Source organism: Psammomys obesus, unplaced genomic scaffold (assembly GCF_907164565.1).
Source record: "Psammomys obesus unplaced genomic scaffold, mPsaObe1.curated_primary_1811, whole genome shotgun sequence".
NCBI classification, from domain to species: domain Eukaryota; kingdom Metazoa; phylum Chordata; class Mammalia; order Rodentia; family Muridae; genus Psammomys; species Psammomys obesus.
The window spans coordinates 9,914,822-9,927,906 of record NW_026595981.1 but is presented as its reverse complement, the minus strand read 5'-3'; the positions used below and the strand labels follow the sequence as shown (position 1 = coordinate 9,927,906).

Genomic DNA, 13,085 nt, shown 5'->3' with positions numbered 1-13,085 from the left:
AATAATAATAATAATAATAATAATAATAATAATAATAATAATAATAAAATCTCCACAAACTTCATGTTGTTCCCTTTCAAGCACAGCTTCTCTACATGGAAAGTCAAATGTTTTTTGAAGATTGTTTATTGAATGTGAATTACTATAAATACAGCCAGCTGATCTTAGGTAGTGTGACTTAACCAAGGTGGCTTTGGTTGTTCCCCAGTGTGTATATATGGTAGTCAGTGATTATAGTCTGTTTAGACAGGGTACCTGGAGTAGGCAGAGTACTTTGAAAGACTTCCATACTTGTTTGCTGCTAAAAGTCCTCATGTTATGTTTCTTCCTGGTTCCTAGCCTCCAGTTTTTGTTTTTATTGTTTTTAATCATGCTTTATTTCCAAGGAAGGTATACTCGCTGGGTTCCAGCTTGATAAAGAACAGTGGTTGGATCACCTTTACTGAGAGTGCTCTTTTAGCTGTACAAGTAAATTCTCGTTATTTCTGTCTGGAGGAACTTTGGTATGTGCCAGGCCAGACTTGTAGGCTGGTAGATGAAGGATAATTTGTTGAGAAAACAGTGTGTAAAACCGGGTAGAGAGAAAGTTGACCAAGAGCAAAGAATGCTGGGAGGTCTCAGTTAGTGGTACAAAAGAAGCAGCTAATCAGAAGAATATGGCTAGATGGGCAGGAGGAGGCTGAAGAAGGGTGTTACAGGTTGGTCTGGTCAGTGTATTGAGTGCTCCTTAGTTACTGAGGACTCCGTTGATGATCAGAGCTGGTGATGGAGTGGATGCAGCAGAGTCTAGATTGGGAGTTGATAAAAAAAATGAATACAAGATTGTAGTGGTTTTAAGCCATAAATGCATTGTACAGGAGTAGAAGAAGAAGTGACTTTGAAATATTTTTCTTCAGAAAGCATGTCTTAAAGGAGTCATCTGAGGCATAAAGCCTAGATTCTGATTTGAGTGGAAGGCCATTTAAACTAAACTAACAAAAGAGGAATATGAGACTTGAGATAGAGGATTTAACATGCAAGATATAACAGTAGTTGTCATTTCATTGTCAGGGTAGGTAGGCCTGAACCTTGGTTTGACCCTTCCCCCTTAGTGGGATTAAAGTGCTGAATTGTATAATGAGGTGATGTTATGCTGGGAGTTGAGAAATACTTAGCTATGAAAAGACTTGGGTATTTCCATCTTAAGCAAGTATGACATTGAATTTCTAGGATTGTAATGAGACCTGCAGAAGATCAGGCAGGAGCCAGTTGTTCAAAATTAGCGAAAAATCTAGAAGACTATCATTGAATGGAATGTAGACAGACATTTCTGTAGGAATGCACATCTGCCACACAGCAAAATGCACGACCAACGTCACACTGAAACTAGTCTGGGAGGAGGGTCTGGGAAGTTCTCAGTAAGTTTAAAGAAATTCTGTATATAGTACTTCCTACTGACTTAGGCTAAGTAGAGTATGCATTTTAGCATGCTATTTTTATTAAGTATAAGCTTATGTTACATTAATGTGACTGTCATAGCTATTTGGAAATGTGAAGGTAGATAAGTTTTGTTGCCACAAGCTACTATAAATAAGTTATTTAAACAATAATCATTTAATGATAACATTAGAGAATTTTCAGTTGCTTAAAGATTTATCCATGTTTAATAGGTGGAAAGATTATAATTTTTTAAATGCCATTTTTAGCTTTAGAACATTTCAAATATATTTGCTTGTAAAATGCTTAATATTTTTTATAACTAAATAATGTTAAATTGTATCAAGTAAACTTGATAGTCAAGTATTTGATGTAAACATGTGAAACACATTAAATAACAATGTATTACTGTTAACTATAATCTGTTACTCAAATATGCAGATTTATCTACTGATATCTTAATATGTTAAAGAATTAATTATTGTAACATAGACCTTAGAGATTATTTCTTCAGTTACCTCAGTGTCACTAAGCTTTGTGCACCATACTGTACTGCAGTGAAGGGAGCAGTAGCAGTGTCAGTTCAGAGAAGTTAAGTACAGATAAGAGAAGTAGTGAAGACCACAGGAAGGACAGCAAGTGTAGGATCATTTTCCATTATGGACCTTTCCAGGGAACAGCCAGGTAAAACCAAGCAGTCCTTTATTCTGCCTTTTTATACCTTTTACCTCATGTATGCCTCCTTTTCACTAATATTTATTCTTTTTACAGAGGATGTTGGATGGATGTATGGGAACTAATGTCCCAGGAATGCAGGGATGAAGTAGTTTTAATTGACTCTAGTTGTCTTTTAGAAACACTAGAAACGTATCTTCGAAAGCACAGGTGAGTGTAAAGGTGGTTATAACACAGTGGGGAAGGTGCCTAGGTGTCAGTCATTCAGAGTAGCCTGTCGCTGCCTACTTTAATAGTATTTCAGTTGTCCTGTTAATATCTCACACTAAGGGTCATGGTAGGCAATTTTTTTATGAGGTGGTTTTGAGTGTTAGCCTTGTCTCTTTCTTTTTAAAGATTAATTATTATAATTATTTGCTTGGCTTTTTTGTTACTTGTTTTGTTTTTGAGACAAGGTCTTTCTATGTAGCCCTGCCTGTCCTGGACTGTATTATGTAGATCAGGTCGTCTCTGCCTCCCAGAGTGCTGGGGTTAAAGGTGGATACTACCACTCCACACCATGCTTTTATTATTTTTAGTTTTGTGTGTTTGTGGAGACAGATATTGGAACTCCTTGAGCTGGAGTTATAGGCAGTTGTGGGCTGCCTGACATGGGAGTCGGAATCTGGTCTTCGCTAGTGTACTCCTTGTCTTAACTGTGGAAACTGTTGCTCTCGATTCTCTGCTGTTGCTCCAGATTGATCTTTCATGAAACACAGGTTGACTGAGTCTATTGAACTGCAGTTAAGAATAGTATTCCTGGTTTTTGTAATAGAATCATATTTGATAAGTTCTCAAAATTAAATTAGTAGCTTGTGGCTTAGAGTTGTGGCTAAAGTACTTCCCTGACATGCATGAGGCTCTGGGTTTGATCCCCAGCCCAGCATAAATTAGGCTTGGTTGAATAAAATGATAAACTTGAGGGGTAGAAGCAGGATGATCATGAGTTCAAGGCAGCCTGGGATATAAAACACCATGCTTCTTCCCCCAAAATTTTTCATTTCCTTTGAAATACTTCTTCTTTAATTATTTGTCAGAATTTTTTTTTTTTTTTTTTTTTTTTTTTTTTTTTTTTCCCCATGTAGACAGGATTTCTTGTGTTAACAGAGCCTTGCCTGCCCTGGATTCGCTTTGTGGACCAGGCTGGTCTCAAACTCACAGAGAACCGCCTGCCTCTGCCTCCCAAGTGCTGGAAAGAATTTTTCTTAGAATATATTTGTTTCCTGTAACCTCAAATTTTTCTTGTTAGAGTACTGTTGCAAAAGAATTTTCTAAGTGCCCTTAGCATTTGGAATCCCTTAGGAAGGAAAGAAACTCCTAAAGGAACCATCTAGTTATTACTAGTGGTGGTGTTATTGGGACAAGTCTGTTAAATTTGTTACATTTGGCTTTGGGACAGATACTTTGAGTTCACTTTAAAGAAATAAAAATTATAGCCAGGTGGTGGAGGTGCATGCCCTTAAACCCAGTAATTGGGAGGCAGAAGCATGTGGATCTCTTGAGTTCGAGGCCAGCCTTGTGTCTACAGAGGGAATTCCAGGACGGCCAAGCCTACACAAAGAAACCCCATCTTGAAAAACAAAACAAAATAACAACAAAAAAGAATTTTAAAAACACGTGTTAACAAAATCTGTGTTTGTTTTAAATGGCAATGAACTGCATACTCAGTTCCTTTCTGTTTTAGTTATAACCTTTTTTTTTTTTTTTTTCTTTTCTAGACAGGGTTTCTCTAGATAACAGGCCTAGACGATCTGCTTTGTAGACCAGGCTGGCCTTGAACTCACAGAGATCCAGCTGCCTCTTCCTCCCTAGTGCCGGGGTTAAAGGTGTGCGCCACCACAACCTGGCTTCATTTTTGTCTTTTTGATTGGTTTTTAAAACGTAGGCAAAGAATTGATTATTTGCATTTGGGAGAGGAGACTAAATAGATATAAAATGTTTTTTTTTTTTCCTCTTTAAATATGAATTGGTTCACCCAGAAGGTATTTTGGGGTCAAAACTAATGTTTTGAAGTTTCCTGTATTTTGGTTTTATTTATATTTATAGTCTATAAATGTATCTATATAGATTATTTTACAACTATCTTAAGAATGAGAAGAAATTTGAATAATTCTATATGCAAAAAAGATAAATTGAGATTGCATAGAATTTGTTATACCCATTAAAACTTGGTGGCGTTTCTTTTTTTGTTTTGTGTGTATATACTAATACTTGTGCGTGGAAGCACATGCCACAGCTCCTGTGTGGTGGCTAGAGGACAGCTTGGACTCCCTTCTCTCCTTTTACCTTTACATTATGGGGTTTGAACTCAGATTACTAGGCCTTTTAAGGCAAGCACCTTTATCACTGAGCCACCTCAGATCTTACTTATATGTATGTGTGCAGGTTTGAAGATATGTTTGTCCATCACCTGTGTGAGGTGTTTGCAGAAACCAGAAGAGGGGTTGGATTCCCTGGAACTGGAGTTACAGACTGTTACTTGATGTGTGTGTTGAGAACCAAACCTGTGTCCTCTGAGTCTTGCCTCAGTTTTTAAGACAAAAATACAGGGGTATTTTTTTTTTTTTTTTTTTTTTTTTTGTGCTTTTGCTTTGGTTTGCTTTGGTTTTTTAAGACAGGGTTTCTCTATGTAGCCCTGGGTGTCCTGGAACTCGCTCCGTAGACCAGGCTGGCCTCAAACTCAGAGATCCACCTGCCTCTGCCTCCTGAGTGCTTGGGACTACAGTGTTAATATAGGGCTCACTCTGGGATTAGCTTAAGTTGCAAGGTCTGACAACATAGTAATGCTCACTTAGGGTTATCTGACAGGGTAACAGTGGCAGGGTTTGCAGAGCCTATCACCCCTCAGCTCTTAAGTTTTTCTTTCAGTTTTTGGGGTGTAATCTGTTTCAGTTGATTTCCAAATGGCCTTATTATATACTGTCTCTCTCTTCCCTCTTCCCTGTCTCTTTCTCTCTTGTTCCTGTCTCTCAAGTAAAGGTGCTTGTCACCAAGCCTGTGACAACCCAGAACCTTCACAGTGGAAGGAGAGACCTGACTCCTGAAAGTTTTACTCTAACCTTTACACATATGCTGTGACGCTCCCCTCGCTATCTTGCAGACCTCTCTTTTTCTTAAAAAGGAACAAGGTCTTGCAGGCTAGCATCAAACTTAAGACTCGTGTTCCTCCTGTTTTTTGTCTCTCAAGTAGTGAGGGCTATAATCATATACCACCATATTCAACTGTCTTTCCTTTTAAAAAGTTGAGTAATAGTCCATACATATATATGGACATGGTACATGTCCATAAATATGTATATGTACATATATATATACATACACCTTTTCTTTATTCATATATTGACAAGCATCTAGATTATTTTCATGTTTTTGGCTGTCATGAAAATTGCTATTGTGAATGTGAACCTGCAAACTATACATAGCTTATTCCTAGAAGTAGGATTTTCTTTTTAACATGTGTCTCCTTAAACAAACAATTATTTTCTGAATAAGACCTGAATGTAATAAAAACAACACATGATAGTTGCAAGGATGAATAAAGTAGTAAGAAATGTAAAGCGAAATAATAAAGATAGGCTGTTTGGTGTGTGCCTGTACTCATTGCTATTCCTGCCTTCTGGGGAGGCAGAGGCAGGAAGAGTTTACGAGTCCAAGGATTCAAGAACAGCTGAAGCAATGTGATGAGCCTTTCCCTTCTCCAGTGTTTATGTGTGCTATGTGCACCTGTGTATAGTAGCACATCATGAGGACACATGTAGAGGTCTGAGGTTACTATGAAGTTTCATGCTTACACAGCAAGCTCTTTACTTACTGATTCATTTCCTAGGTCCCCTTGCTCTCTTTTTAATTATGTTTATATATGTGTGGGTTTGTGTACATGAGTGCAAGTACCTGCAAAGGCCAGAAGAGAACATTGGATCTCCTATAGCTGGAGTTACAGGCATTTTTAAGGTAACCAGTGTAGGTACTGAGTCTGAATCCAGGTCCTCTAAAAGATCAGGAAGCACTGAACCCTAGAACAGTGTTTCTGTTGTTGTTTTTGTTGATTTGAGACAGCATTTCTCTGTGTAGCCCTGACTAGTGGAACTCACTCTGTAGACCAGATTGGCCTTGAATTCACAGAGATCTGCCTGCCTTTGCCTCTGGAGCGCTGGGATTAAAGGTGTGTGCTACCACTGCCTGGCAAGAGCCATCTTCTATGTTGTTAAAATGTTTCTTCTTTCTTCTATGTTGTACTTAATAATAATAATACTAATAATTCAGGCACCTTGAACTAGAGGAGAGGACACTAAATTGAAAAGACCTATAAAAGATAGTGAAAGTCAACTCTAAGAGTTGGGTCCATATTTAGTAGAGAAGTTGGAGTTAACTGAGGTTGAGCCTAGGTGACTCTCTGAATGATGACAGTAACCCAGATCAGAGGGGACATAGGAAGAGAATGGTGTTGCCCTGGAGCACTGATTTTAAGCTGTTGTCCACTAGGCATCTCCAGGGTCTCACTTTTACATTATGGGTCTAGCCCTCAGGCAAGAAGAATAGAATCTTGAACAGAGATCTTATCTTGGTCATGAATCGCCTTCATAAGCTGTTGGTTAAAGCCATGGATTGTGTGCACATGGGTGCAGGTAACTGCAGAGTTCACTTGAAAAATGAATTTAAATCAGAGTAAAAAACTTTCTTATTCCATCACAGTGACTCTTCTTTTAAGAGCCAATTGGTGATATTGTAAGCCTGGTGTTTTTATGTATCCAGGTTCTTTCGTGTTTTCGGGTTCAAAAGGAAACTAGGTTCTATAGGTCATGGTGGTATATACTTATTATTTGAGCATTCAAGAGTCTTGAGGCAGGGGGATCATATTATTTTATGAAACAAGCATATACCTGCCTTACTTATAGCCCGTGTCCTTTTTTAGTTTAAAATAATTTCCAGTTGACAAAGCTGCATTCATATAATCCTTAAATTTGCTTCACAGTTAATGTGGATGATTTATTTTATTATTTTGAGACTAAAGCACTGCCTGGCCTTGAACTCACTGAGATCCACGTGCCTCTGGAGTCATGCCTCATTCTTAATTTTGAAGGTTTTTGTTGTTGTTTTAAAACAGGTTTTGCACTGACTGCAAAAATAAAGTCCTCCGAGCATATAACATCCTCATTGGTGAACTTGACTGCAGCAAAGAGAAGGGCTACTGTGCTGCACTTTATGAAGGCTTGCGGTGCTGTCCACATGAGCGACACATACATGTTTGCTGTGAAACAGACTTCATTGCACATCTCTTGGGTCGTGCTGAGCCAGAGTTCGCAGGAGGGTATGAGTATGTAGTTTGCTAGAATGGGCTATCTAGCGCTTTGCTTCATTTTACTACTCAAAAGTTTATTTCTATCACCTCTGCCTCACTACATAAGCTATGTGTTCAGATTAAGGTGTCCTTGAATGAAAAGATGGGAAAAGTGTTCTGGTGTTTGGTTTAATCTTCTGCTCCCTGGTTTTTGAGAAGATGTAGGTTTTCATTATAGATTATCATTTTTACTTGAAAAATGATTGAAATGAATATTTCTTCATGCATCCTGCTTTATCATGTTTAGATTTCATTCACAATGGTGGTTTTTGCATAGAAGTTAGATTTTTGCAACAGGGGGTTAGGAATGTTTTATTGAATGTAATTCATGGCCTGTGTATGTTATGTAATTGCTAAATTATAGAGGAGCCTAAATTAATATTTCTTTGTTACGGAAATGAAATTAGATTTAAGGTTTTCATAGACTACATCAAACCCATTTTCCCTTTGGGTTTTATGTGTGTCAGCTCTCTTGAATGCTTGTTTGATCTAGATTTTGAATTCAGAAACTCACTGTAGTGTTATGAATACTTTTACTAGGCTGGCCTTACTAAAAGCTCTTTGACTATGATTGAATCACTTTTGGAATTGTCTTTTTTCCCATTCTTCCTCAAACCAACTTACCAATCAAACCCCCCCCCCCCAAAAAAAAAAAAAAGTTGACATTTTTCTGGAAGTTGAAAGTCACCTACCATATCTACTATGAAGTTGATACTTCCTTTACACTTCTGGGCCCTAAGACCCATTTCCTTAGAAGCAGTTCCTGAATTATCTTACTTTAACCAGTATTAATATGCAGTTGTATTTGCATGTATGTTTCTCATTGGTTAAAATCTATGTGTGTGTGTTTAAAAATGAGTAATTGTCAGGTAGACTGTTTACAATCTGAATTTTCAGGTTAGACTATTTTAGTTAAAACATAAGAATTAATATTTGATTGTCCTAAATAGGCGAAGAGAAAGGCATGCTAAGACAATAGATATAGCTCAAGAAGAAGTTCTGACCTGCTTGGGGATTCATCTTTATGAACGACTGCATCGGATCTGGCAAAAACTACGGGCTGAAGAGCAGACATGGCAGATGCTCTTCTATCTTGGTGTTGATGCTTTACGTAAGAGCTTTGAGGTAAGAACAGTGGATCACTTCTGACTGGGGTTTTAATTAATCATGGGCCTAATCTTTTTTTTTTTTTTTTTTTGAGAGGTTCTTTCTGTATGGTCTTGCCCCGGCTTCAAACTTGTAATGCTTCTGCATCCACTCTTTGAATGCTGGAATTCTAGACATGAGCTGCCATGCCTAGTACCTGGAATCATGGTGCTTCAGAACGTTGCAGTTCACTGATAGACATGACTTTGTCTGAGGAAAGGGAGATTTAGAAGTTAGTGGGGTTTTTTTTTTGTTTGTTTTGTTTTGTTTTGTTTTTTTAGTCCTGTTATTCTTGCAGTGTTGGTTTTCAGTGGAAAGCTGAAGTTAAAAAGATACTGCTAGCCAGGCAGTGGTGATACATGCCTCTTGGCATACTTTTAAAAAAAATTTATTTATGTTTCTTATGTCTTTTTCTCTTTACTCCACCCAGCACCCCAATACCAGGTAGGAAAGAGAAAGGGTTAGTGGGCGAGGGGCTACAGTTCTTTCTTAGCTAATTCCTCCTGGTCAGGGTCGTTGGGTTCCTTGGAGCCAGTCGGATTCTCCTTTCAGAAGATCTCAGTCGTCTTGTCTCACAACAGCAGCTAGGAAGCAACAAGGGGGAAGCAGAAGCAGCATTGTTCTTTCTCCAAGCTTCAACACTCTGGCCTCTGGCATTTATTCTCTCTCCAGAGTCCTCATATTTAAACTATCTGCAGCTGGCAAAGAGCACCTCTTAGAGCCTGCATGAGGCAAATAGTCTTGCTGCTGTGGACCTTCTGAATCAGTCCCACATCCAACACCTGGTACCAAAACAAAAACATGCCTTTAATCATAGCACTTGGGAGCCTGAGGCAGGAGGACTTCTTGAGTTTGAGGCCAGCCTGGTCTGGAGTAAGTTTCAGGACAGCCGAGGCTGTACAGAGAAACTTTGTCTCTAAAAACAAAACAAAATGTTGCTAAGGAGCAGGGATGATGGCTCAGCAGGTTTGCTGTTGAGACTAAAGGTGACCTGGGTTAGATATCTGGGGCCCACACGATGGAAGTAGAGAATCCCTTTCTACAAATTGAGAATTATGAATTTAAACTGGCTTCAGTTATGTAGTGAGAAAAAAAAAAACAAAACAAAAGAACAATGCTGCTAGGAAATAGAGCTAATGAAAAACTATCCAAGCAACAGAGGAAACTTTCACAATTCTCAGTTTGTCTTATTTTTTATCAAAATCTCAAACATCCAATTTTACCAATAAAGGCACAAGAGCCAGATGCTAGGTTGAAGGCTTGTTAGCTTAGAGAGACAGAAAAAGCATCCAGCTGACTTTCCTCCTCAATGACATTTCAACTCTCACACTGAATGTCCCTTCCTTCTACTTTCTGTGCATCTCTCTATCCTCCTGACTTTGCTCTTACTCTCTCAGGTTTTCTTTTATGTTCACTCATTGTCAACTGGTTTCTTGCTCCCTCTTGACCATGGTTGACATTATTTAATTCAAGCAGAAAGCTTTTGGATTAAAGATATGTGCTGGGGTTGAACCACACCACAACTAAAAACAGGTTTTTCCAGTAAACCACACAATCTCAGGGTTCAAAGTGTGATCAAATATCCTGCAGCATTTCCCCCTTTTTGTCTAAATAAAAAGGAAAGATTTTAACTATATCACAGTAAAACTCTTTACAGTAATGAAGCTATTTCTGCCAGGCTTTACACAGTGTTTAACTTGGTTGTATTTGACAGTCTCAGGAATAAGTGCTTTTGAGTTCAAAGTTCTATAAAATGTTGATGTCAGTCTCCTTTAAACTCAGCAATTTGAATGTCCTGAGCAGTTTGTAGTCTGAAGCTGATCTTTGGGTGGTGGTTGTCAGCTTAGTAGCAGTCCTGGCTAGGTAGAAACAGCAGTCGATCCAAAGGTATCCACTGTTTGCACAGAATCTTGCAGCAGAAGAAGTATGGGGTAGTTTTTTCCAATGGTTAGCGTTACCACGAACCAAGTGGATTCGTTATTGCAGGCCCCATCATCATCTTGGAGACCTCAAGGGTTACTGTTAGGAATGGTCAGTTTATTATAGAAAACTTAAACATTTTAAATGCTATATTCAGCAGATCTCTGGAAGGTTTGAGGACCACAGTCTAATAAGTACATCTGAGGTACACAAACTTTGTTCTTATTTATCTGCTTCAGATTCAAACCTGAAAACACATATAGGAAGCTAGATGAAGGTTATTTCTAGAATTAGTAGTAGACTGTGTGACTAACAGTATGATGACAAAAGGTTTATATATACAGATTTTGAGATAATATTTATACCTTAAGAAAAGTCTTAAGCCGGTGGCACATGCCTGTAATTCTAGCACTAGAGGCAGAGGCAAGTGGATCCCTGTGAGTTTGAGGCCAAAGTGAGTCCAGGACAGCGAGGGCTATACAGAGAAACCTTGCCTCAGAAAACAACAAAAATGGAAGAAAAAAAAAAAAAAAGCCTTAAAGAGTCAAGTGAAACCCAAAGATTATGAGATTAGTGTCAATAAAATAATCTCTTATGTGTTCTTTTTCTCTGTCCCATAACAGGTAGCTCTTTTGATATGAGACAGAATTTTGGATTTTCCTTTAATAAGTATGCATGGGTTTAGTGGAGAACCACTCCAACCCCAAAGCCAGCTTTACTTTTTTATTGACTTGGGACCACATACAGATTATTTGCCACTTATGTCTGTAGAGGGCAGCAGAGATGAGCTGGAGGTGGGCAGTACTCTTTTTCTTGGGACATAGTCCCTTGATGATCCAGCCTTTTTTTTTTTTTTTGGCAGATGTTTTACTTGTCTGGTAGTCTCTGGATTTCTTAGTTGGATGCTTTTATTCTCCTGGAAAGATAAAAGCAAAACCCTGCCTTTAACCCTAACTCTGGGGGTTTCCTTTTTCTGCAGATTATCTCTTTCTAGGGCAAAATGTTTTTTGGCAACAGAAAAAGTATCTTTCCTTGGGTGGTGGGATTAAAAGCGTGTGCCACCACCACCTTGTTCACTCTAACTCTAGAATTCAGAAAACAGCTAGTTTATAGAGATGTCTGCCTGTCTCTGCTCGGGTTAAAGGTATGGCCTGCTTCCACCGTGCTCAAATATTTATCTTAGCTTCAGGTCACTCCAACTCTTAAGAGATTTAGAAAACAAGTTTGAACTGTAGTAACCCCTTGAATTACTTAAAACATTTTAAATCTCTTAACTGTGTTTTTAATACCAACCCCACCCCAAAATATCTTTTTTATTTAAGAAGAAAACTCAAAACCTGATGTCCAAGATGGCATGGGTCACATGGCAATCTATAGTCTAATATTTGTTTTTATTAATTGATATATTTACTTCACATCCCAATCGTTTCCTCCTCTCAGTCCCTCCCTCTCACCCTCTTCACACTATCCCTCTCTAAGCCACCAAATCACCCCAGCACATCAAGTCAGTTTAGCATAACACGGAATTAAGACAAATGATTTAAGAAAACCTTTTTTTTAATTCATGCCAGCAAGGCAAGTTGTACCTTTGGTATCATTCAAAAATACATTTTATTTTAGTTTTTTTCATGCCTGATCAAAGGAAAGGCATTTGTCAGTTTTTATAAGTTAGTTTGGACTGAATGACCAAGGTGTCTGAACTATCGCCTCTCCTTATTCAGATCTCTCCTGTTTGAATCTAACCTTTATCAATATCCACAGCTTTTCTTCCCCTGTGGAAACAAAGACAAAACCTCTTCCCCAACATAGCCCATATCCCAGTGTCCATTCTGAGGTTAAGACATCTTTAAAATATACAGGCAGATTTAATTCAGTTTTTGTTTATTTGTTTGTTTCCTTCTATCCAGTGTATCTTCCACAGCTGTTGTGTCCTGCTTACAAACAACCTGAACAGTCTGTGACTGTTTTTATAGTACTTTTTCTCAGAAGCATTCTTTATTATATTTATAGTTTGTTTCTGAGATTGGAGGAATGTTAATTTGTGTTTTCCATTGCTGCAACAAGTCATGTCCCCATAAATGCATGGCTGTATTAGTAACATATGGCTTTAATTTTCCTATTTGTCCTTGTCACCCTTATACACTTGACCCATCTTGCAGATTTGTTTTACCTGAGATAAAGTTCTAATGCCTAGAATCTGATGAGGCCAATCTGGATGTCAAGATTTTGGTGAAATGATTGTTATATCTGCTTCTGTGTCTACTAAACCTTCAGTTTCAATGCTGTTTTTACCTTTGGTCTTTGATTATTTATAGCAGTTTGCCAAAATACTTGTTTTTTGGTCTTTCCTGGATTTTTTGTTTTATCTACACTGAAGCTATTCTGTCCTTGAAACTATAACATGCATGAAATGATATTAAGAACTACTTTTAGGGCGGTGCTTCTTAACCTTTCTATTGCCACTTTTTACTGCAGTTCTGTATGTTGTGGTGACCTCAGCCAATAATAATAATAATAATAATAATAATAATAATAATAATAATAATAATAA

The 13,085-nt window shown here is 38.0% G+C and overlaps 1 protein-coding gene across 4 annotated transcripts in view; it reads left to right on the top strand.

The window, feature by feature from the left end:
• Ggnbp2 (gametogenetin binding protein 2) overlaps positions 1 to 13,085 on the top strand; it is a 38,033-nt gene that overhangs the window by 14,987 nt on the left and 9,961 nt on the right. For 3 of the 4 annotated variants that reach the window (XM_055619787.1, XM_055619788.1, XM_055619784.1), the window contains exons 6-8: positions 2,188 to 2,301; positions 7,235 to 7,444; positions 8,419 to 8,593. In XM_055619787.1, the coding sequence (XP_055475762.1) occupies positions 2,188 to 2,301; positions 7,235 to 7,444; positions 8,419 to 8,593 (499 nt within the window). The remainder of the gene's footprint in view (positions 1 to 2,187; positions 2,302 to 7,234; positions 7,445 to 8,418; positions 8,594 to 13,085) is intronic. The other variant, XM_055619786.1, reaches the window with a different exon arrangement.